Genomic DNA, 26,526 nt, shown 5'->3' on the forward strand with positions numbered 1-26,526 from the left:
CCACGCTTTAATCAGAGAGAAAAGCAAAGCTGTTTAAGTGATGCAGATGTAACCGAAAACATTTTGTTGTGATCTTTAACAAAAAATTATATTGCAAGCAGCTGAAGAAGCAATAAACTTTTAGCCTGGTTCAAGTGAGCATCTGGCAAATCTGCCTTCCAGCTAACAAGAGACTCGGTTACTGACTAGCTAATTTTGCCTTAAAATCAAGAGGCTGAAGGAGACAAGGTACAGGGTGAAGAAAGTGGCACATTATGTTCAGAAAGATCCATTCAGTCTTTCACCCCAGCTCCCATAGGAGGAATCTGTCTGATGATATCCCTTGCTATGATGGCATAGGCTCTGCTGTAAGGCTGATCCGCAGCACCTCTATGTACACTCTTGGAGGGGAGCAGCAGAGACTCAATGAATCCTTGAAAAAATGCAAAAGTACCACCAGTATAGATTCGTGTGCATACTTCCCACAGAAAGAGGAAGACAGGGCCTGGATGTACTCCAAGACTCAACACTGCTTACAGTACTTACAGGATCTGTTAGCTTTGAGAAAAAAATACCTTGACAGCATCAATGACTTAAAATCCATGAACATGACATCAGAAATTTCTCCAGTGTCAACGAAATCCTCCAAAACAGGGGAAAGGCCACTACACCCACTTCCTACCAGGCACTCCGCTAAGGTAAGGCCTATTGTATCTAAGCACAAGAAAATATTCTTGCCATGTGGTTACCTACCATTTGCCTTGACTGTGTAACATGTAGTTGCATAACCTCTTTTGGTTTTCTGTGTCAATGGTCTTTATTCAAGATCAAGTCCTCTTTTAAGTCCACTCTTATTGTGCCACCATTTGAAATAAAGAATAATTTAATGTTTACAAGCAGTCATACAATAGTGAATAAAGAGCGAATAAAGGTTGAGTAGTACCTGCTGAATTAAATTTGATTTTCTGTGTATCCTGGATGCAAACAGAAGAACTAAGGTATCAACCATAATCTGATGATTGTGCATGTTCCTTTAGGATCTAGATTTGACCTGATAACAGAACATTCTAAAGGAGCAGCTGACTGCTGCTGTCTCTGGGATCCTGGTGGTTTATGAGACCACAGTCAATCATGTGGGGTTTTTGTTAGTTTGAGGTTATCATTTGTGTTATTAAGTGCCACCAATTATAGCCCTCTACCAAGAATGGGGGGACCTGGTTATATTTCATCACTTTTAGAGGTAGGGTCCAATAACAGCCTTTTTTGGAGAACAGCTGGAGTGCTTTAATAGATTAAAATGGTGACAGATGCCATTTTCTATCTTCCCAACTCTGCCACAGACCTTCTGTGTGATCTTGGGCAAGTGACTTCATTGTGCCTCCATTCCCCATGCGTAAAAAGGGGATAATAATACTTCCCTTCTGCACAGGAGTGTTGTGAGGAAAATAAACCATAAATACTTAGAAGACACTCAGACAGTACAGTGATAGAGTCATGGAAGTACCTCAATAGGTAGAGAATCCTGGAGTGGGGGGAGATGAGAACACATAGGGCCTGTAAACACATATTTGGAGTGATGTGGCGTGTGCATGAGTCGAGATTTATCTGAATGTTTTGGGGAAAATGTGCGTGAGAGCGAGAAAGAGTTGGGTGTGTATGATGTCTGGAAAATGCATCCATAAAATAATTGTGTTCAAGGCTATCACATCAGATGGCACTTCATGGTTATCCACCTTGGTTGTTTATAGCTGTTACTGATTGGAGAGCTCAGTAATCCATTGAGATAAGTAGGAGGCTTTCTATTGACTTTGCATCAGGCCCCGTGTAAACTGCTTTGAAATTTTCTACACAGAGTACATTCTTTTATTGAACCACCATGATTTTCACTGAGCAGCCAGGTACAATGTCATCAGCAGTACTAGTTTTGTCATCGCTACAAGTTTCACTGCCTGCCACGGGGACACAGCCAGTATTAGTTCTCAATGCTCCATTCACTAGAAAGCTGCTGCTAACTAATACACTGGCAGATGCTTTAGAAACAGAAAACAAAATTTTGCACTTCACTGTCATTACACTCAGAACTTTGAAGTAGTCTGTATGAAAGGTGCTATCTCCAACCATTTTACAGAGTAAAGAATCATACAGTTGAAAAATCGAATGCAGCCTTTCCTTTCAGTTGCAGTTTTGGATCTCATGTATCTGAACTGTTTTGTTTGCATCTGCTCAGAAATGAGGCTGATTCAGCCTGGCTTGATTCAGTTAGATACAGAGCTCCCAGCAGTGGAAAGGCTGCCTGCCAGAGTATTGTGTTCATGCAAAGTGGCCACAATCCCTCCTTTGACAGCAGAGCCACAGCTGGCCTGTGCAGGGCCCACAGTGGGTGCAAGCGGGGCAGTGTGGGGAGGGGACAGAGGGCTGACTCGCTGCATCCCTTGGGACTCTCTATCAGCAAGGCATTGACCACACTTTGAAGTCAACCTCCCATGGCAGAAGCCCTGAAGGAGAACACTGGTTCAAATGCTGCCTACCCTCCCACAAGGACAAATTCACCTTTGGATATAGTAGCTTCTGCTACTGCATAGGGGGTGCAAATTGTGCCAGTGGGGGCTGAATGAAGCCTAAAAATTTCTGGTACCAGAGACCATATTTTCTAATACTTTATGGGCCTGATCCAATGCCCACTCTGATCAATGGCAGTTTTCACATGACTTCAGTGGGCTTTGGATCAGGACCTACATTGGTATCATATTCGGTACACTGATGCTCAGTAAATAATGGAGGGGAAGAAGAATTAAGATGCATTGGCAAGGGGAGATGGAGACATTTGTAAAGAGATGAATAATCAAGGAGAGGGAAAGATCCACAATAGACACACTGAGATCTAGGAGGAGTGTGGCTTGCGCTATGCCGATGGGTGCCAGTATAAGAACCTTTTCATATGGATAAGTAGTCTAGGAATTTATGACACACCCTCCCTATAGTTAGTTGGGGTTGGTTCCCTTTTGATTCATGGGAGATTGACAGGCACTGGGGTCACTAACTCCATTGCCATCAGTGGTAGAATTCTGGATCTACCCTTGTGTAACAGAGCAGAATTTGGCCGAGTCAACACAGTGGCAAAGGATGCAAAACACTGCCAACTACAGTAGGTGCTGTAGAATAGATCTTACAGACAGAGGGTCCTTACATTTCCTGAGTGGGTTGTTATAGTGCTATGTACAATAGAAAATTTCTCTTTTAAAAAAAAAAGGAACTCTGGTTTAACAAACAAATGCAGCTCTCATTTTCAAAGGTCTGGAGTATTAGGTCATCAGATTATAACTGACTCGTTCTTATGTATGACCAGCCTTGATTCCTGCTGGAGTGTTAACTCTACCAGCCTCCTGCTCATAAATGGATAATGTATGACATCAGCAGGATACTCTATACAGTGAGTCATTCTCACCAACACAAGCGGGTCGGTCACTGCACCGTAACACTGGCTTTGAAGAAAGGGGTTCTGAAGGACTCCGGAAGTAATCCAGAATACCACGGGTTATTTGGCTGCTTTCTAAATGGTACTTTTATTTAGTGATCACATGTTTCTTTTTAAACACAGGGATGTATTGTTTTGTACGTCACTATCAGCTTGCATTAACATTACCTTCAGTGAAAATTCATTTCTCTTTCTCTACATGATGAGGAATTAGTAGAAATGCACTCACCAAACACTAAGGAGGTTTGGATTTGGATCTGAATGGCTGTCTCTATAACAGGCTGAACCAAAGCCTGGTTACTGAATGGTATCTGACCTTTGGGTCTGGATTCAGGCTCAAACTTTGACCCTGGGGCTCGTCCTGAGGGAAAAATAATTTGTGTCTTGGATGATATTGACAAGACGTTTTCTTTAAACTGTCTTCTAACCATTAAGGGCCAGATGTAATAGCAGTCACTTGTCAGTAGGTGTGAAGTGGCTGCTTCCTTTTAGCACTCCTATTGATGCAAGTCACCCCAAAGAGGTTAGGGAGCAAAGAAGCTAGGTCAAGCTTTATTCATCCCCTCACCAGCCTATAGAGCAGAGAGCTGCATCCTTCAAAGATATCTCGGAGAGTCAGGGAGGTAGTGTGGTAGGGACACACTGCTCTCAATGGCACAGTCTGGCCTTAAACCGAGTGAGAACATAAGCAGTCCTTACTTGGGCAGAACTCCGAGGACAGTCAATGGGAGTTTTGTCTATACAGACACTGCAGTACATAGAAACTCCAAGAAGTGTTACTCTATTGTCATAACTATTTCAGTTTTTACACACAGAAATGTTTATTGAAGAGAGATTTTTAAACCCTACTGGTTTTCATTTGGGGTTATCACCACACTATCAAATTGTCTCCCTTTAGTGGCACAAAAGCCTCCTTCCTCCTTAAATAGACTTTATGCACAAAGACCTCCGTTTCCACATAGGCACCAAAATAAGTGGGCAGATTTTCAGAAGAGCTCAGAATATTGAGTGCCGAGGGCTGTTTGAAACTCTACCCCTGCATGTCAGGACACGAGATGTTGGCTGACAAGCACTTTGAAAATCTGGCCCTAGCTGTTGTGGGGGAGGGCAGGTGCTGAGTATTTGAAAATCTGGCCCATTAGTACCAAGAGGTTCAACCTGTTTGGGAGGCAGTGTCTCCTAATGGGTAGTGCCTGGGTCTGGCATTCAGGAGGTATGGGTTCTACTGCTCGCTGTAGCACTGGCCTGCTGGGTCTTGGGCAAGTCACTTTCCTTCTCCAAGCCTCAATTCCCCATCTGTAAATTGAGGATAATGATCCTGACTTCCTGTCTAAGTGCTCTGAGATCTCCTGATGAAAAGAGCAATATAAGCACTAGGTATTTGTGGACAATTCTTAGCTTGGTATGAACTATGGACTAAAGATGGGCCCAAATAAAATCAAAATTTGGGCTGTTTGGATCCAGCTGCAACTCCGCTTTGCATGGTTCTCTTATTAAGAAGTAGTTCTATATTATTCTCAATGTACTTATTTCTTACACATTTGTTCAACAGATATCAATGGAGAAAAGAGTCCCACAGCCCAATTCAGATGTAAGAGAGGCAATAGCCTTCTTGGACTCAGTGATTGCAGATCTGGATGCAGAGAGATCGCAGAAAGTTCCTGTGACAGATCTCCCAAACGTGGATGTTGACTTTGATGGTGAAGTCTATATAGTACATCTAAAATACTATTACTAAGGGAAGAGGGGTGGAGGCATGAAGGGAAAATATGTGGATCATAAAAATGTCACACTCCAATTTCTACAACAGGTAGTCTTGTTTATAGAGCTGTTAAAAATATCAGCAGAATAGTCCTTATCTATAGGTGACTGATCTCTTTCCTCATTCAGAAATGGTTGGCTGATATTGGTCAACCTTATAAACCAAAAACTCACTGACAGGCACCAGTGTGCAAATATTGGATTGGGGGAGGGGTATCACTGACAATTCAATCAATACACTTATTTCAGGTTGATCCAAAAAATGAATTTTTCTGAAAAAAAATCTGATTAATTGAAAAGTCAGAAAACAAGTAGTTTTTGGTTGAATGAAACATCGTGTTTGCTCTGACATGAAATGCTTTGTTTGGATTTCAAGCTTCTCCCTCCCCCTCTCCCCAGTTTAAAATAAAGCTAAAGGTGATTTTGAAACCAAAATTCATTTGGAATCAAACTAAATATTTCGTTTCAAAGAGGTTGAAGTGAAACATTACTTTTGGGGAAATTTGAGAGGTTCCACCCTCCTCCCCCACTACAACCGTTTGCTGAAAAGGACACAAATTCACAGAATATCAGAGTTGGAAGGGACCTCAGAAGGTCATCAAGTCCAATCCCCTGCTCAAAGCAGGGCCAGTCCCCAATTTTTGCCCCAGATCCTGAAATGGCCCCCTCAAGGACTGAACTCACAACCCTGGGTTTAGGAGGCCGATGCTCAAACCACCAAGCTATCCTTATCAGCCAACTAAAATCTGCATTTTTCACCAAGAAAAGTTTTTGTTGAAAGATCTTGCCAGCCTACCTATAAGCTAGAGATAAAGTACAGAAAATTTTAGTCAGAAAGTGAAATTCAGACATTCCTAAAGTAGAAGTCATTATGAAAACTTCACTATGTTACTCAGCATTACTTCTAGAAAGGACTTAATTAACATCCTCCTTTGTCAATTACTAGCTGAATGTCAACATTCATTGGGAAGCTATTTACTAGAACTATCTTCTGTCTTTCAGTTGCTACCAGCACTCGTGAGCACAGTTTACATTCAAACTGGATTCTCCGTGCCCCCCAGAGGCACTCCCAAGATGCCTTGCACATAGAGGCAGCAAGCCAGTCTAAAAGAAACAGCCAGAGAAGAACAACTGGCTCCAGAAAGAGATTGGAAAGATATCCAATTTATTTACCCAAAGCAGTGGAAGGGGCATTCAGCACTTTAAAATTTAAACCAAAATCATGTAAGAAGGACTAGCCCCAGCTGGAAGATAGCTATATGAAAAGCTAGAATGTGTAGCAGTTACTTCTCTTGGTAAGCTCTGGCCCACCCAACACTGCAGCAGGTACATAACAGTGCATGTTAACTGAAGGCTTTTTATGCTGTTTGTATTGTGAGCCATGGCTATTCCAGGTTTGCAGTGACATTGGAGCATAGCTCATTGAGTTCACGGTGCCTAACAATACTGCTTTATCATTGGGTGCGGGGGAAGCGCCAACTTGGCAAGTGTTTTCCAGTGTTATTGGAAGCAATGATTTCAGCATTGCCTGGTGCAGTCATCTCTCTCCTGCCTCTAGTGCTACAAAGCAGTTCTATTGATCTTTGGTGAATATTTGCACCAGGAGTTCCAATTTCAGGGCAGCGAAATGGACTTTCCTCATCTTTGCAGGAGAGGATTTAGTGTGTGCCATCATCAGTCCCATGACCTGAGAGCACGCAGTGGCACCAACGAGAGGCTGTGGAGAAGGCAGCCTTGAAAGGGCCTTAAAAATAACAGCAATAAGAGCATCAGCATGAGCAGGGATGTGTTGAGACAATTCTCTCACTGTGTGCTAGAAAAGTCAAGACGTTCCTGTACTCTGCTCTCTGATGGAAACTGTTTTGATGTGGGAGAAGCACAGAAGCTTCCTTGCAGGTGGAGATTTGTGCAATTCTTTTCATAGGTTACAAAAAATAAAAAAAATTCCTCAACCATATATTTGAATATCCCAGATGCTGATCAAGCCTTACCTAGATGATGGGAATTTAAAACATTTATATGCACTCCTATAGGTGTGTAATATCTTTGAACAGTAGCATTTGTGAACAAACAGGACATGGACTACTCTCTAATCCGGGGTGGGGGGAGGAAATCATGAACATAAATCCTAGCACATCAGCACTAGTTTACGCCCATTACCTGGACATCTGTGTTCATTAAGACCTCCAGTAAACACTGGAAAAAACGTGTACTATAGAGGTGCTTCTAAGAAGGTGCTTTTACCTTAGTCATGCTACATAAGCCATTTGGAATTTTTATGACATACAGTATGCCTATTTCTCTAACGAATAGCAAAGTAAAACCTCATGGACTACACTGAAGCATTCCCACCATGTTGCACTGGCTGTTTGGACCAGGCACTGCCATTATGAGTCCCTAGTTTTTGTCTGAACCTCATCCAGGTTAAAGTTGACTTTCTTCAGAATCTGAAAGAAAAGCAAGTTAGAGAAAGTCTATTTTGCTCCAGTGTCTTTTCTTTCTATTGGCCTTCAGTCAGTACTGATCCTTGGTGCATGGCTTATTGGACATGAAATTTACTATTTTAACTGTGTCTGCAATGGGCTACACTCACCTCTCATGAGCACCTGTTGGCCAAGTGCGTGTGCCTGCACTCTCTCTCTGTCTTTGTGGTGGGTCTTTGCTGACTCAGCCCTCCAGCCAAGTCTCTCACACACACAATCTGTCTGTGAGTAAAAGCACAGCAAACCCCTTCTGGGGTATAAGTCCAACAGGGGCCTCTCTCAGTAACATCTCTCTCAAGTTGTCCCTGCTCTGGTATAGAGCAATGCCCCAGGGCTCCCTCCCTGGAGGCAATGTCTTCACCCTCTCAGGTCCTTTCTGGCCACAGCTCTCAAGCTGGCCAATGCAGTTCAGTTGTCCTTCTAGGGTGTATCAAGGTCCAGGCCACTTTCCCAGTGGCTGGTGGGGGTGCAGGGTGGTCCCAGCCCAGGGACCCTATAGATAGCAGCTGTGCCATGTCCCTTTATCTAAGCCACACTGCTGCTCTAATTCCCTGGGCCACTTCCCCATGGGTCCAGTACATTCTTCACCCTTACCTCAGGGCCTTGTCCTGGTGGAGTCCCAGCAGCCAGCCCAGAGCTCCTTCACATTCCCCCAGGGTTCTGCCAGCATTACTCTGTCCAAGGCCAGCCGGCCATACTCCTCCTACTCTAGCAAAGAACTAAACTCTCTCTGGCCCTGCAGCTCTTCTTATACTAGCTTGTTGGTTCCTGATTGGCTGCTTCTGACACAGCTGCTCTAGGCAGCTTGAAGGATTTCTCTACTGCCCTTTTCTGGGGTAGGGTGTGGCAGGGCCTCAGGCCTCCAGCTGGGGGCCTCCGGACCTAGTTCACCCTGTCACAGTGTCCCTTGTGAATTGGGAAGGTACTTTGCACAACTCCCTGCCATTTCTATGTTCAGCATTTCTGCTATACAAGGGACTTGGGTAAAGATCCAGAGGCAGGGACTGCTGAATTAATCAGTTTATTGCATTGTAACCTTCATGAGCATCATGCATGCTGTACTGTAACATTTACTAGACAGCAAGTGTTATAGATCTGCATTTCTATTGCTTCTTGACAGACTTACTTGACCAGGATTCCTGCCACTGGCTAAACATTCTTCAGATCTTATTGAGTTAGGATGCTGTTCTTCACCTGATAGGAGAGTGCCAAGGAATCAGCTGTTCACTGCTGACACCTGCTGATTGAATAACATCCTTTTTTTTCTTTCTAATGATATTCATGAACTGAGTTTGCTTCTGTTACACTTCAATTTTACATGTTGTTCCTCTACATTCAGCTTAGCCTGTAGTCCTGCCCAATCAAGCAACATAAATTCTGCCAACATCATCCAGAAAGTCTGATGCCATGTTGAAGCAATAAATTGGGGTATAAATGTAGCCTGTTGCTCATAGACTATAATGGTAGAAGCAACCATCATAGTCATCTAGTCTGACCTCCTGCATATTGCAGGCCACAGAACCTCACCCATCTACTCCTGAAATAGGCCCAGAACCTCTGGCTGAGTTAGTGAAGTCCTCAACTCTTGATTTAAAGACTTCAAGTTACAGAGAGTCTAGCATTTACTCTAGTTCAAACCAGCAAGTCACCCATGCCCCAAGTTGCAGAGGAAGGTGAAAAAAGCCCCAGGTTTTCTGCCAGTCTGACCTGAGGAAAAATTCCTTCCCGACCCCAGATATGGCAATCAGTTAGACCCTGAGCATGTGGGCAACCTACCAGTCAGACACCTGGAAAAGAATTCTCTCTTGTAACTCAGAGCCATCCCCATATAGTGTCCCATCTCCAGCCATTGGAGATATTTGCTAACAGCAGTCACAGATTGGCTACATGCCGTTGTAGGCAGTCTCATCATACCATTCCCTCCATAAACTTATCAAGCTCAGTTTTGAACGTATGGAAACCAGCTAGATTTTTTGCCCTTACTGCTCCCTTTGGAAGGCTGTTCCAGAACTTCACTCCTCTGATGGTCAGAAACCTTCGTCTAATTTCAAGCATAAACGTAATTGATGGCTAATTTATATCCATTTGTTTTTGTGCCAACATTGGCCCTTAAATAACTCCTTTCCCTCCCTGGTGTTTATCCCTCTGATGTATTTACAGAGCGAAATCATAACTCCCCCTCATCTTTAATTTTGTTAGGCAAAACAAGCCAAGCTCCTTAAATCTCCTCTCAAAAGGTAGAAATTCTCAATTCCTCTGATCATTCTAGTAGCCCTTCTCTGCACCTATTGCAGTTTGAATTAATCTTTTTTAAACATGGGAGACCAGAATTGTACACACTATTCCAGATGAGGTCTCACCAGTGCCTTGTATAACGGCAATAACACTTCTCTATCCCTGTTCAAAATACCTCACCTGATGCATCCTAGGATTGCATTAGCCTTTTCCATGGCCACATCACATTGGTGGCTCATAATCATCCTGTGATCAACCAATACACCCAGGTCTTTCTCACCCTCTGTCGCTTCCAACTGATGCCTCCCCAGTTTATAACAAAAATTCTAGTTGTTAGTCCCTACTTATATGACCTTGCACTTTGCACTATTAAATTTCATCCCATTTCTTTTACTCCAATTTTAAAGGTCATCCGTATCTTCTTGTATGATATTCCAGTCATCCTCCATATTGGCAATACCTCTCAACTTTGTGTCATCTGTACATTTTATTAGCACTCTCCCACTTTTTGTGCCAAGGACTGTAATAAAAATGTTAAATAAGATTGGTTCCAAGATTGATCCTTGAGGAACTCGTCTAGTAACCTCCCTCCAGACTGACAGTTCACCTTTCAGCATGAGCCGTTGTAGTGTCTCCTTTATCCACCTTTTAATTCTCATATTAATCCCCATTTTCTATAATTGATAGTTTCCCATGTGGAACTGTATCAACTGCTTTACTAAAATTCAGGCAGATTAGACCTACTGCATTTCCTTTGTCTAGAAAATCAGTTATCTTCTCAAAGAAAGAGATCAGGTTGGTCTGGCACGATCTACCTTTTGTAAAACCATGTTGTATTCAATCCCAATTACTGTTAACCTCTGTCTTTAACGACTTTCGCTTTCAAAATTGGTTCTAATACAACTGAGGTTAAACTAACAGGCTTGTAGTTTCCCAGATCACTATTTTTTTTTCCTTTTAAAAATATAGATACTAGATTTGGAATTCTCTAGTCATAGGGTACAATCTCCAGGTTTACGGAGTCATTACAAAATCCTTGCTAGTGGGTTTACAATGTCATGTGCCTTTAATATTCTTGGATGGAGATTATCCAGGATCCCCAATTTGGTCCCATTAAGCAGTTTGAATTTGGCTTCAGCCTGGGATGTGGTAATTTTTACTTCCACATCCTTGTTCCTATTAGCCACCCTGCCATTGCCCCCAAGCTCCTCATTAACCTCATTAAAAACTGAGCCAAAGCATTCATGTAGGTTTTGGGCCATGCCTAGATTATCTTTGATCTCCACCCCATCCTCAGTGTTTAGTGGTCCCACTTCTTATTTCCTTAGATTTATATATTGGTTTTAATTTCCTTTGCAAGGTCCAACTCTGGTCAGCTTTTGGAAGTTCTTATCTTTTCCCTACACTTCCTGACCTCCAAGAAGTAGCTTTCCTTGCTGAACCATCCCTTCTACCATTCCTTTTAGGCTTTCTGCTTTTTCTTAATAACATATTTGAGATGCTCATTCATCCAGTTTGGTCTGCAACACTTTCCTATGAATTTTTCCCCTTGCTTGGGATGTAGGTAGTTTCTGCAACTTTGACTTAAAGTAATTCCAAACCTCCTCCATATTCAGATCCTTGAGGTTTTCAGTCAGGTCCACTTCCCTAACTCATTCCCTTAATTTCTTTAAAGTTTACATTTTTGAAATCAAGAACCCTAGTTGCAGATCCGTTTTTGTTTATCCTTCCGTTTAGTTTAAACCAAATTAACTCATGATCACTCAAACCAAGGTGGTCCTCTACAGCCAGTTCTTCTATGAGATCATTGCTACTTACCTGCCCCACCACGTTGGCACCTCCCATATTGTGGCCCTGCCCACTCTTTAGAGAAGGATAAAACTGCTTCAGGGCAGCTCTAACATCAGCTCAGCTGCAATGGTTTCCTAGGCACCATTCAGCAACCAAGAAGAGGTGGAGCACAGGATGCTTCTGCCACACACCCTCTCTTCGCAGACATAGCCCTTATGCTGAGGGTCTGGGAGGGTAGCATAAAGTCACTTTGGCAGCTTTATGCCGTCCCAGGAACCTGCAGAAGGCTATTCCCTGGGGGCCATTTCCACTGGGTTTTTGACCACCTCAAGCTGCTAGTGTGTTTAGGAGGCAGATCGTGATGGAAAAGCCGACCCATAATCTTTCTGAAGAACAGTAATTAAAGTACATTATGAGACACACACACATTGGTAACATGGATCATAAAAAGGCTTTTAAACAATATTCAACTCCTCTGTATTGGCTTCAGTGCCAATTTCAGAGATTTTACTCATATACTGGTCATTTTGCTTTTATTTTAAAGATGCACATGGGTGGGGCAAAACCAGACCAGTTGAACACTTCCCACTCATACCATCTTCTCTCTCCTTGAAAGGCTCCCGTGTCATTTTGTTGCCACTGTGCTGTGGAGGTGCTCCCACTGCTGGGCAGCACATAGTCCCTTGTGTGATATACGGGCTTTAGTTTGATGACTAAGAGAACAAAAAGGCATCCTAACAATTCTTTGGACTCATTTTCTTAGCCTTTACTTTAAATCCCCCCTTCATTAAACTTAGGGAAATTTAAACTAAACAAAAAAGCAGCTTCCCTAATTAAAGCCCCTTTCAAAGTTTAAGATAAGGTCTGAGTGCCTCATTTCCATATTTAATGGATCACTTCATTAACCTGATTGCAAGGTGCTGCCTTTCATACTTTCACTCCCAGAACTTTTCTGTGGGGCAAGTGCCCTTCAGTACCAGTGCTGTTAGCATGAGCTTGGTCATGCACACAACATACAGCTGTCACGGAGTCCCTGGGCGATGCTCTGGAACTGCTCCCCATGAAGCTAGTCAGGACTCTGGGGAAGTCTCCTCTCTGGGAGCAGACTGTCTTCAGGACACAAAGCTCACACAGCTTCCACCTTCCTGGGTCTGACCTCGGAGCATTCAGCATCCTCTGCCCCTCTGTGCGCTTCCCACAGCGAGTCCGCTCAGGCGGGGTCCTGGGGAAGCCAGAGGGTCCTGCAGCCCAACTTCACAGTCAGATGTGACTCTCAGCCAGCCAGTAAAACAGAGGTTTATTAAATGACAGGAACATGGTCTAAAACAGAGCTTGTAGGTGCAGAGAACAGGACCCCTCAGCTGGGTCCATTTTGGGGGGCAGTGAGCCAGACAACCATGTCTGCCCTTCACTCCATGTCCCAGCCAGCCCCAAACTGAAAACTCCCTCCAGCCCCTCCTCCTCTGGGCTTTGTTCCTTTCCTGGGCCAGGACGTCATCTGATTCCTTTGTTCTCCAACCCTTTCGCTCTCACCTTGCAGAGGGGAAGGGCCCAGGCCATCAGTGGCCAGGAAACAGGGTGTCGGCCATTCTCTGTGTCCAGACTCCTGCACACACCTGCCCTCTAGGGCTCTGCAGTGATCATACACCCTTATCCCACCACCTAGATACTTAAGAACTGCATAGAGGAAACTGAGGCACCCCCACACTATTCAGAGGAAACATTAAGAACAGTCCCACTTCGTCACAACAGCATTAGGGTTTGAGCTTGCACCATTGACTTCAATGGGTGAGTTAGCAGTGACCTTAGTAGGTGCAAGATCAGACTTTTCGTGTCTATTGCTAATATCATGAAAGAACTGTGCACATGCAAAAGAGCTCCTTCATACTACTGCTGAGTACCAGAGCCCTGGAAGAGTTTACTGATGCACTCCTTTAATCAAACCAGTGAGACCCAATAGCAAGGTACATAAATGAGGAGCTTTATTGATCGTATCTGCACTATATGAGTATTCACACAACACTGATCTCCCAAAGCCCTGTCCCAGCATGCATTCGGCTCAGTAAAACCTGGGACAGATTCTCAGGAGAGAGTCTCTTCTTTTGTTGTTTCAAAGTCCCAATATTCCCGAGGCTCACTCCGAGTGACTAGCACTTGTGACACTGTTGGGCCATAGTATCACAGGGATTCTTTGTATTAATTGCTCTCACACATACACACCCCTTGGCTGCTGTGAAATGAAAGAAATAATACACTAAAAATCAAATAACTTCAGGGGGAAGAAGTCTTCTGAAGAAATCAAGCCTATGGGACGTAAAGCCACTTTGTTTATATCATCATTCTGCATAAATCATTGGCAGATGCAGAAGTAGTTCAGATGGTGGGTGTGTAATGGAAGTTGGCAGCTGGACAAGATGTCCACTCCAATTTGAATATTTCAGTGCTGTACAGTTACAGTTAAGACAGAAGGTGTCAGCACAGCCATTGTAAAAGCATGTCTAGGAGAAGTCCTAGGCAGTGCACAAGGAAATACATTATTAGTTTACTGGGCTAGCAACTTTATATGTTTATAGGAATACATTTATACCAGTACAACTTCCCCCCTCCTCACCCCACTCCTGTGAAGGGGGAGAGATACATGAATTTAACTGTATCCTTTTTTCAACTATTACATTATTTGATACATGATGGAACAGCTTCAACAGGAGAGGCTGGGAGAGCTCCCCCATACCAAAATATCCCATATCCCAGTGGTTAGGACACTCACCTGCAATGAAGGACACCTCAGTTAAAATCTTTGCTTCCCATCAGGCCGAGGGGGAAATTGGCCCTGGGTGAGTGCACTGACAGTTATAAGGTTGGCACCACCTCCTTCAGCTGTCTTGTGACGTTTTTTTCTGGACTTTTATTTTAAAGAGTGCCCTAAAATAAAATGAGGCAGAATTTTCAGTTCAGGACAAACTGATTTTTGTCCCCGAGTTTTTGGAACTGCCAGCCAACCAAACGATAAAATAAAATAATTGGCTATTCACCCAGCTCTACTCTGCACCTCTGAATAAGTCAGGACACTATTTAAAGCACAGTGAATGCAGCCCACAGAGCCAGGGCACAGGTCATTCCCAGAGCCACTACTTCAGAGCCTGCCATATAGCCGTAGGAGAGACGAGGGAGTTGGAAGAAGGAGCAAGAGCATGTGAAAAGCAAGAAGCTGGCAACATGAGAAGACAAACTCTCAGACATCAAGAAATGCCCAAAGTTCAGGAGTGAAAGTTGTTCCAGTAACATTAATGCAGCTGCACAGTGCATCCTCTTTTTAAGGCTATGTTAATAAGGAGATGTAAGGGACAAACATTTATGTACAACAAGAGAAAGAGGAATGAAAAATACTCCATGTACGCAATGTCACTGAGTTAGTTGCCAGAAAAACTTTCATTTTAGGGATTTCCTTTGTGGCACTTGATCCTGAACCCTTGAGATTGCATTAAGGTTAGTTTCTTTACATTTAATTTCCTAGGGGTGTGTGTGTGTGAATGCAAGAGAAAGACAGGGGAGAACTCAAAAAGAAAAGGAGTGCTAGTGGCACCTTAGAGACTAACCAATTTATTTGAGCATGAGCAAAATCTCTCACTAATTGATTTGTCCAATTTACAAGCTCTGTTGTGTTGTGAATTCCTTGCTTCACAGTTGTGTATTTTTCACAGTCTACAAACTCTCAAGATGTGGGCTGAAGTCAGTGGGGTTGATCCAGCTTTTTACTGAGTATAATATGAACAGTATCTTCTTGAGCAATGGGCAGCACAAAAGATATTGCCCATGTTGCTTGATTCTTTCAGATTGGCATGACACAGCAGATAAGGTCTATTACCAGATTAGCACTGGTTTCTTTTGTGGTGGGCAAACTCATTCATAATCTATTAACAGGTAGCTCCACCATACACTCTTCCACTGATAAGTAGTTTTAATACAGTAACTACAATTCATCATTACTTTTATCATAAAAATGTGGCACGTTTCAAGACTAGAATAGAGAAACATCCTTTAGGGATAACTCAGGAATAGTTATAAGACCCTGGTACAGGGCAATAGACAAGAGGACCCATTAGAGATGCCTTAAAACCAAACGGAGTCTATGGAATCAAAGTTTTAAGTTATATTGTTTTCTTTAAAGTGAGATTGACGGACCTTACTAAAAGCCTGCGCTCATTGAAAGTGACACTGCACAGCAAGGACAGATAGAATGAAATGCGTGAATGAGCTTTAATAGCCAATGCTATTAGCTGACAGCACCCTGACCCGCTAGACATGATCTCATAGCAGCTCTTGCGGGAGGTTTCTCGAAATGCAGCTTGAACTGTCCTTCGGCCACACGGTGGCACTTCATTCCTAGCAATTCTGCAGTTGTCATATTTCTATGATCAGCAAAAGAAAAGGGAAATTGAAGTGTTTTGTCCTACTTGGTCAACAGACGTTCAGTGTGTGTGTGTATAGATGCATAAACACATACACTACTCATTTTTAATGTCCTTAATTCATAAATGTTTATTTGGCAGTTTCCAATTTACTTTAGTTCTTTAAGTGAGTTTCCTCATTCTTCCAAGGAGATTTCCCTTTGAAATGAATGCCTGCGACACCACAGGAAAAACTGGAGACATCAGCAAATCCTGTCTGAGCTGCTGACCAGGCACCTCACCACTCACGTTGCTGGGGAAGTGCACTGGACATAGTAAAGGCATTTTTAAAAGTGATTTTGTGTTCTCAGGGAAGAGAGTTGGATTAAAAATAGGGAACCGAGGAAGGATTAAATCCTCAGAGTTTAATGTCGAGATGAGACTCAGCCACAAGATTCATCCCTGGCTCTGCAGTTCCCCGAAGTCCAGAGCCAGAGTTTTAATTGAGACAGTTATTTTGATATGGGAGAGGCCTAGTTAGCTTAAGAGCCAAACTTCCCAAAAGTTTTGGGGCTGTTCAAATCCAGGGTTTCAGTCTGGGCTTCCTTCTAATTTAATATATGAAGAATTATGTCCTTGTTAAAAAACAAAAAAATTACTATTGTCTGCAACTCTTGTGCCATGGGGAATGACAAAACGGAGAAGGGGATTGATGGCAAATAAAATACCCTGTTTTATTTACAAGACAGCTGTAGCTTAAGCATCCGGTTAGTTATTTAGACTGATCCATCACATTAAAGTAAAAATGTGGTAGATCAATCCAAATACCTAACTGATGCATCACTTTTAATGCAGTTTCAAAGATACAGGGCTGGTTTTTGTCCTCAGTTCCAGTGGGCTAAATCTGGAGTAATTTAATTGTGTCAAGGGAATGGAACAAATGGAATACATCCAGCAAGAGCAGAATTTAGCCAACAGTTTCAGCCATTCAGTGCATTGACATTACACATTTAGGGCCTGATTTTCAAAGATATTTAGGTGGCCAGTGGGAGTTTCCAAAAGTGAGTAAGCAGGTTAGATGTCTATCTGCATCTTTAGGTATCTAAATACCTTTGAAAAGCTGAACTGTAAGACCAAATCTAGAGCTAGCGGAGACAGATGCAATTGCATTTATACCCATGGGATTACACTCACTGACAACAGGTTTGATTCAGGCCAGAGCTTCAATTGTCAAGATGGCAAATGCAAGTTATGTGAGCAACATAATGCTAACAACAGCCTATCCTGCAGCGTTGTAAGATTTCTACTCCCTTTGCACAAGGTTCCTGCTGATCACCCCATCCCTGTAGGGCAGCTATTTCTTACTGATGCGCCCAAACAATAGGGACACCTCAGGATAAGCAACACTTCTTGGAATGACACGGCAATATTAGAAATGCTGCTGCTGTGACATTCTCAAAAGTGCCTTTGGCTGCATCTGTTCATCATTCATAAACTGTATTGTCGGACAGGGGGTGCCTGTACGTGGCAGCATGGCATTTTCGATGGACATTTTCCTGGGATAAGATCTCATCACTCATCTCTTCCCTCGTGGTAAGATTTCAAACTTGTTATTTCACATCCAAGTATGATTTAAGGGGCCAGAGTCTGATCTCTGTTACGCCAGTGTAAGTCTGGAGTTATTCCATTGATATGGTGAGACGAGACAGAGTCGAAGGAAGAAGTAGACCCAGCGTGGACCAGAGTAAGGGGAGACTGAACGTACTGTCTTTGCAGGCACTCACTCACTGCTACCTTTGGTTATTGCATGGTACTTGGATATTAGGGTGACAGGCATTTCTAAGGCACCTAAGACAAATACAAACAGATAGCACTGATCCCTATCCGGAGAGGGCTTAAACGAGTGATCAACAAACTCCCTGAATCTGTAGTTCAAGTGCATTGTATGAGAGGCTGAGCCCGTGGAACAGTTTCAGAATTTTACATTAAAATAGTCATTTCCACCTCAGCCTAAGCACCACTTTTCCTCTGATTACCTCCATGCTGGACTTTCTGCGCTGTAATGCAAAGCTCTGTTTGGAGAGGATCCATGGCCAGGTAAATGATTAGTTTCTGATTTCCCTGTGGATCTTTCTGTTTTGTGTGCGATGGGCTCTAGACAGTCCAAGTTGATCTGTTAAAAGAACCAGGCTCTCACTGCTGGTGTGATGAAACAACTCACTCACTCCAGCACAACCTAGAGCACCTGCCCTGCACACTCGGCAAGCAGACAGCAGCACCATGGTAAGTGTCTTTCAGCATTACTCTTCTTTTTATGTTCAATACCTAGTTTCTCAGATCAGATTTAAACACTAACTATACTGTATTTTACAACTAAAATATATTTGTCTTTCAATCAAGTCTTGAGGCTGACATAAGCGCTGTTAATTTCCTGCTTTCATCTATCCTTTAACCATATCAGTGCTGCATGATCCAAAAGAATTCAGCGTAACTGAAAACAACGTTCTGTAACCATTCTTAATTGCACGCTGGCTTTAAAGTTTAGTTAATATGTTTTCTCTATGGAAACAAGAACTACTGCTGTGTAGAGAACAAGTCTCGGGGAGTTTTGCATGAAGGCAGGAATGAGCAGTGCTATTAAATAAACAAACTTAACAAGAAATGGGGGAAAGACATAATTGTTTCCCCAAAGGGGTTGTCATTTCATTTTACTTAACCAGCCCATTAAGGGCTCTTTTCCCATGTTCCATTAGGCATAATGCTAATGTCTTCTCTCCCATAGTACGGATTTATCAACACCTGCCTGAAATCTCTAATTATAGAGAAATTTGGTGAAGAGACATGGGAAACACTCAAGTAAGTATTTGATCCTTTAAAAAGAGCAGTACTGATGACTTGGGGCTTCCATCATGGGAGCCAAAGAGGATTAAAATTTGATTGTGTCCTGTTGACCATTATAAATACAATTCAGGCCCACACAGCTCTATGTTTCACTGCTACAATTAAGTATGAGCCGAGCGTGCCAAATTCTGGGCTGAGTTACATCCCCGCTGCAGCTGAGGGAGTGGTGTTCAGCATAAATCAGAACAGAGTCCATGAGAGGCAAATTCATCCAAAATGTTATTTACTAACGCCAGTGGAGTTACACCAGAGAGCGATTTGTCCCTGAGACTCAGAATGCCCTTACCTTCTGCCACCTTAACCTTCTCCCTCCGGTAGTTCATTTCTAGTATATCATAATGTCATTTATCACATATTGTAAAACTAGCCCCACGTAATTTCAATGGAAGCACGAGACTTGGTTTTTTACCTGTTGGATTAGGCAACAATAAAGAAGAACATAAGAATGGCCATACTGGGTCAGACCAAAGGTCCATCTAGCTCAGTATTCTGTCTTCTGACAGTGGCCAATGCCAGGTGCCCAGAGGGAATGAACAGACCAGGTAATCATCAAGTGATCCATCCCCCTGTCGCCCATTCCCAGCTTTTGGCAAACAGAGGCTAGGCACACCATTCCTGTCCATCCTGGCTAATAGCCATTGATGGACCTATCCTCCATGAATTTATCTAGTTCTTTTTTGAACCCTCTTATAGGCTTGGCCTTCACAAGATCCTCTGGCAAAGAGTTCCGCAGACTGACTGTGTGTTGGGTAAAGAAGTACTTCCCTTTGTTTGTTTTAAACCTGCTGCCTATTCATTTCATTTGGTGACCCCTAGTTCTTGTGTTATGAGAAGGAGTAAATAACACATCCTAATTTACTTTCTCCACCCCAGTCATTATTTTATAGACCTCTATCATACCCCCCTTTTTTATAGCTTAAAGTGAGCCACTTTTCATGTTGTTTTATGGACTTTCCACGGCCTTTCCTCTTTTGTGTGGAGGAGGAGCACCAGAGGCGCCAGAGTGGTGGACAGGGGCAACTCTTGGAGCATCAGACCACTAGAGTTGTGTGGCCATGGGGTAGGGAGCGAGGAGCCAGGACTTCTTGGAGCCAGTGCAGAGACACAGGGTCTCCATGCAAATGGTCCTGCTGTGCTGGGCCTCTAGCAGATCTCCCAAGGTCTAAGCAGATGCTGGGATATTTGTGACTAGGGAGTGGTGATCACATCTTCCCCAATGGAATGAATGGGAAAGCCTCCATAATGGAAATCTCATGCAGGTTACCTCCATACAGCCCTATTTCATAGCTAGGAGGAATGGTCGTGCTATGAGATTACAAAGAATAAATGTATAATAAGGGAGAAACACTCAGAAGCTTTACAGCATATTATTAAGAGAGCTCATTACCTTGTCTTTGGAAGTGGTCGTGTTCATGAGGAGTACTAAATTATAAAATACCACAGCAATGAGCACCATAGAAATGCCTATACTAATGGAAACATTAATAGTGAGTTCTCACACTTGTAGTTTCAGAAATGATAGATCAGGTGGTTGTTTGTTAGGTGGTTTGCATGGCATGCACTTCCATTCCCTTGAAAAACATTCACATTGACCTGAAGTGCTGCTTAACCTAATATTAAGATGAGACACACAGCCAAATTAACTTAGTTACATAGGTGTAAATCTGGAGTTATTTATACTGCTGTAACTGGGAGCAGAAGTTGATCTGAAATAATAGACAGGGCTCTTGATGCAAGTTTGAACTATCACAATTTGCACAAAGATCCAAGAATCAACTTCTTGGCCTCTGATGCCTGCTCTAGCAAAGCAGAGTGTACTGTGACATTTGCAGAGTTTTTTTGGCTCTCTTCAGCACACACACATGCTTATGTTGGGTCTCACATACATCATTGCCTAAATCTGGCAACTCCTCTTATGTTGGGCTGATAACAGTTTTATCGTTCAGAATTTACTTGCATTCTGCCTGCAGGCCTGCCAGAAATACCCAAGTTAGTCAGACTGTTCTCCAATTTTCCACTATTAGCTACTAAAATGGTTTTGCTTTAAAAGTTCGCCACACAGGGCACATACACAATAATGCTAATGCATCCTGTGAAGTGATACAATGCTCTAGAGATCTCCCAGTGCAGTGGATTACTGTATAGCAGTCCACAGAATAGAGGACCGGAGACACGCTTAACACTCTGGAGAATGAGCGGAAAGAGGCGGAACTAGCGTGAACACTAATCCATGAGCCCAAATAAAGCACTGGAGAAGCTTGAAAGACCATTAGGACAGGGACTGTCTCTTTCTCTATTGTTTGCATAGAGCTGAGCATATGTATGGTGCTCACTAAACCAACAGTAAAAGTCAGAAACGCAAATTAAACCAACCCTTGGTGGCTGGGTGGGGAAGAACATTGAATGCACTGGGCATGTCACCAAATCTGACTGATATCATAACTAGAAAGACAAGTCGGGTGTGGGAATATCTTTTACTGACCAATTTCTGTTGGTGAGACAGACAAGCTTTCAAACTGCACAGAGCTCTTCTTCAGGGCTGGGAAAGGTACTCCCAGTGCCTACTGCTACTGGCTGATTTATGGAGGGGAGTGATGTTAGGTCCTGTTTACACAGGGAGCTTTCCCTAAGAGAGAAAGGCTTGTTGTGTGGGCTAGGATTGAGTAGACATAGGTTCAAATCTCATCCTCTACCAGAGGCTTCTTATGTGACTATAGTCAAATCACTTAGGCCAAGAGCTTCCAAAAGGCACTAGCGATTTTCAGTGTGCAACCTGAGACACCTGAAAATCAGGCCCCTTTGAAGTGTCTTTAAATTCGGCACCCAGAGTGTAGAATTCCTGAAAATCTTGTCCTTAATCTGTGCCTGAGTTCCCCACCTATAAAATAAACAGGATTATTATCTTCTTCTCACTCTTTGTCTATGCAGGCTGCAAAGTTTTCAGGCCAGGCACTCTCTCTTACTATGTGCTTGTACAGTGCCTGGAACAATGGGGCCCTGATCTTACTTAGGGCCACTAGCTGCTTCTGTGATACAAACAGTCCCTAATCATGGTAGCTAAGAACATATTTTGAATATAGTAATTGTTTGTTGGTTTCTGCATTGTTTTCTTAACCAGAGCGGCCAGGGATTGCCCTCTCCTCTTGTCTCCCCCCACCCGAAGAACAAGCATCTAGCTGTGCACTGGTGAGGAGAGGGCCTAGGATGAACTGGCTTGAAGCCCCTTCTCTAAAATATTAAGCATTAATAAAGTTTCCTTCCTCACTGAGCATGTGATTATCTTCTTCCACCCGCTTTCAAGTTTTAATAACCAGACTTCTTATGGCCAGCACAGAGGAACTCTTCCCTTGCATTCAGGTTCCCCTCTGTGCTCCTTCAGACCCTGCTCCAGGAAATTCTAGGCTCACGTGCCAAGGAACAATTGGGAGCATTCAGTGACTTTCTGCTTTGCTGTTGCAGTTTCTTCTTGGGGACTTGCTCACATAACCATATGGAGATTTGGAAAATGCTGGAACCTGCTTTCTTGGTAACTCTGGCCTAGTTTCACTGTATTCAGTTCTGTTGATGGATGGATTGGTTTCAGGCAGTGACCAGTCTGAGTGGTTTCCCTTCTGTGTTATCATAAATCTTAATTTTCTGGGTTTTTTCAGAACACAGGCAGAGGTCCAAGACACCTTCATGACTTACACTGTGTATGATGACGTTATTACTCTGAAGCTGATCCAAGAAGCCTGCAAAATCGTGGGTAAGGACTGCTCACTACCTGATTGCTGGCTTATTGAGCACTGACCATTTACTCAGTGCTCTTCACACTGATACTGTCCCTGGCTGGCCAAGAGGCCAGATCATGGCAGTAACACAATGCGCCCCCCACTGGATGCACTGTGGAGCTGCACTATACAAGGGGAAGCTCTGGTAGGGCTTATGCAACATCTCCTGGGGGCTGCATAGCATGAGGAGTGTGCAAGGTGTGTGGTCGAGAAGGATGAGGCAGCGGGTGCTCCCTTCTTGCCCAGCTAGCTCTGGTCCATGGCCCAGCCCTCTCCCTTTGGAGTGCCTGGCTAGGGGTGGTAGGAGCCCTGCAAGTCTGGTAGCTTTTGCGCTGAGCCTGCCTGCTGCACATTGCTGCATTTGCCAGCACTTTGGAGCTGATTGTCTCCGAGCACTGAGTGCTCCCAAGAGCAGCTGCGTTAGGGGCCAGCCAGTCCTGTGGAGCTTTTCCATTGCGCTGGGGCTGAGAGAGATCTGCAGCAGTTTGTTTACAAAGGGCTTCCCAAACTGAACCTTGCTATTTGTTTGTAGAAGCGGGAAGTGACCCCATAAATGCACTTGGAGGCTGGAGATCAGTGACCTCCAGGAATCCCCAGAGCTGGCCCCTTGTTATCTCCAGCCTCCCACAGAGGATACCCCAGTACAACCCTCCTGCTTACATTAGAGGGCCTTGGAGATGTCCCTGTGGCTTTTCCAGAGAGAGGCCGTTGTTGGGGATGGAGGGGAGAGAGGACGACTGGAGGAAAGAGGGCCACTGGCTTCTCAGGTCTAAACACAAAGCTTTACCCCCATCTGCCCAAACCTTCACGAGAGCTGTGACTCCGAGGTTCTTGACAAGTGAATTTGTGATGAGATGTGAGGCTTTCACACATCTAAGTTTTGCAAGCGTTGTTGTCATGAGACACTGATCAGATGGTACACTATTCTCTTGGCATTTGGATAAGAGGTGCTATAGAACAGGGTGGGCATAGCTGGCCGGTTACTGAACACTACAGTCCCAAAAGAGAGTCATCTCTCTCTCTCTCTCTCTTTTTTTTTAAATGTAGAAAAATTCACTGCGATCCCTGGTCTAAAGCATGGCTGTTGCAGGCAGCTGTATTGGGATGTAGGATTTGTAGCATGGTATTAACCCCAGGAGTCAACATGGTCTTAAATTACTCCATCCTGATACCTCTTATCTGTTTTCCTTGTCCACAAAAGAGCTGTTTTACTCTTGGGGATTAGGGAATCCACAGCTCTGTTTAGTACCAGCCTTGACAGTACAGCTTAATCAACATGGCAACAAACACAGGGATATTAAGGAAACAGTGGCCTGATAAAGTGGAGCGCAAGCAGCATAAATTAAATGAACTAGATTCTAGAGCTTGATTTCAAACTCATTTACCCTAGTGTAAACCAGGGTTAACCCCACTGAAGGTAATGGATTCCACCAACATACACTGCAGCCAACATTTTCTGCTGTGGGTGTGGCCATAATGCCTCTTTGCTAGCTTCATTAAGGTTTATTTAAAGTCAAAAATAGACATAGCTCTGAAAACTGTTCCCACCAGTAGATCTGGGTGCATAATGGATCTTTTGGTTCACTGACGTCTCAGAGTAGGTTGAACCAAATATGAGAATTTTGAAAATTTCTGATGAATTGAAATGTTGGAAAAAATGTCAAAAGCCCAATTCAACATTTTTTGTTTCAGTTGCAGGTATTTTAACAAATGCAAAGGCAGATTAGATCCACAAACTAGCTAGCGGAAGAGGAGGCAGTGGACTCCTAACAAGCTTTAGCCCAGGAGTAAAGGCACTTTCCCGGGATGTGGGGAAACCTGTCTTCAATTCCCCCTCTTCCTAATGTGGAGAAGGGATTTGTAGTCGGGTGGCCTGCATTGCAGGAGTAGCTCCCTAACCATCAAGCTATAGAGTCCTTCTCTTTCCCTGGCCCAATGGCTATTTATTGTCATTCACAGTGGCAAGTCATAGTTATTTATGAATAGTCATTGGGCCAGGGAAAGAGAATGACTCTTTAGCTTGGTGGTTAGGATAGTCACCTAGGATTTGGGACAACCAAGCTGCAGTCCCTGCTCTGTTGATTATTTACAAAAAGTGGAACAGGAACGACAGGGAGACCCATAACAGTGTAACCCACCGCCTAGGGTACTCTCTTACAATGTGGGAGATACAAGTTCAAATCTCTTCTTCATATCAGGCAGGGGAAGGAATTGAAGCCACATCCAGAAGAGAGCCCTAAGCACTAGGCCATAGCTTCTAAGGAGAAGCCAACCACTTCTTCCTCCATCTGTTTTGTGACTCCAGTCGGAAACATTTTTTCAATTTTTGGTTCCATCGAAACAATCTGGCAAACTCGACACAAATTTGCAAATATCTTTGGGTTGGCCAAAATGGCATTTGTCAGCAAATAAACTTGTTGCCAGAAACATTTTCATCCAGCTCTACCCACCAGATCATAACAATTTTTGTAATAGGTCACGTGGGGGCCTTGGCCATTTGCCTGTGTCCGTTTCAGACCTTAAAGCTTGGGTCAGGTCACAGGGTATAGATAGCATTGCACAGCTGTAAATCCGAATATCTTTTACACAGATGTGTCAGAAGACGTAGTGCTGAAACTTTTTGGAGAATATTTCTTTACTTTCTGTAAGATGTCTGGCTATGATCGAATGCTACGGACTTTGGGAGGGAATCTAACCGAATTTATCGAGAATCTAGATGCCCTTCATAGTTACCTTGCATTGTCTTATCAGGTACTGTCTTCTTTCTGTGGATGTAAATTGCTCCGCTCCCTGGCCATTTTTCTAGTTCTGTGCTTTATGGAAGAAATCCTCTCCCTACCATCCTGCTACTGTAAGAAGATGGGGAATCCTCCCCATCAGCCCACGTGCTGGCAGTGGAATTGAAAGTCTCAAGCTATTCCACCCTAAAGGGTTTTACAAACCCATCTCTGCATGGCATTGCCAGATCCTCCAGCTTTGCCCTTCTCGTGTCCACTCTGGTCCATCCCAAGTCCCCTTGGAGGTAGCCACCCTGGAAGCCCCAAGGGAGCTGTACACCCCTCTCTATGTTGCTTTCCCAAGGCTTACCTCTCCCCTTTGCAACAGCATTGCAGTGGTTCCTCTGCCAAAGGAGTGTGCTTCTATGTGTTGGAAGGATTTGCCCCTAAATGCCTAACAGCAGGTTTGCAGGTACAATTGAGAGAGTTCAAAACATCCTGTGGCCACCTCTGGTTCTTGTGTTCACTAAAATGGCATGGCAATGATGGAATGTGCCGAACCTACCCCAGCATCCCATGAACAAATACTCAGAGTGCAAAACCAAAAATCCCTCAAGCAAACAAGAGACAATGCCCTAGTCCAACAGGTTAGATTTTTTTTTCATGCCAGTTTTCAGTTTGCTGATAAGTCTTTATGTCTTTGAAGTAATTGATGAAATAGTGGGCCAGACCCTCAACTGGTGTAAATCAGCATAGCTCAGTGACATCTCTAGGATAGATGACTATGCAGGTAGACTGAGGTCTCTCGTCTCCTTACTTAGGAAATGAATGCACCATCATTTCGCGTGGAAAAGAGGACCGACGGGGCAATGTTACTTCACTACTATTCTGACAGGAGAGGCCTGTGTCATATTGTCCCAGGTAAAACCAATATTATTTCATAATGGCCATAGTGTGCTCTCAGATATCTGTCACTCAGGGCTCCCTGGGACTTCAGCACTTTGAGTCCTCACCTTCAAGGCCATG

At 43.6% G+C, this 26,526-nt stretch overlaps 2 protein-coding genes across 2 annotated transcripts in view; both read left to right on the forward strand.

Annotated features, from left to right (window-relative positions):
- Window positions 1–254: 254 nt before the first annotated feature.
- Window positions 255–6,453, forward strand: LOC311515486 (uncharacterized protein C13orf42; the record flags this gene model as incomplete). Its single annotated transcript, XM_084618574.1, has 3 exons — window positions 255–677; window positions 5,007–5,154; window positions 6,218–6,453. 3 exons carry the CDS (start codon window positions 255–257, stop codon window positions 6,451–6,453), a joined length of 807 nt encoding a protein of 268 aa, XP_084474700.1.
- Window positions 6,454–18,152: 11,699 nt separating this feature from the next.
- LOC311516915 (guanylate cyclase soluble subunit beta-2-like) overlaps window positions 18,153–26,526 on the forward strand; it is a gene marked incomplete at its 5' end in the record, with an annotated part of 31,315 nt that continues 22,941 nt past the window's right edge. Inside the window, 5 exons of the mRNA XM_084621343.1 lie at window positions 18,153–18,209; window positions 18,895–18,968; window positions 22,664–22,758; window positions 25,374–25,534; window positions 26,322–26,421. Of these exons, the coding sequence (XP_084477469.1) occupies window positions 18,153–18,209; window positions 18,895–18,968; window positions 22,664–22,758; window positions 25,374–25,534; window positions 26,322–26,421 (487 nt within the window). The remainder of the gene's footprint in view (window positions 18,210–18,894; window positions 18,969–22,663; window positions 22,759–25,373; window positions 25,535–26,321; window positions 26,422–26,526) is intronic.

The sequence above is a fragment of the Lepidochelys olivacea genome, assembly GCF_965140295.1.
Source record: "Lepidochelys olivacea isolate rLepOli2 genome assembly, chromosome: 1".
NCBI classification, from domain to species: Eukaryota; Metazoa; Chordata; order Testudines; family Cheloniidae; genus Lepidochelys; species Lepidochelys olivacea.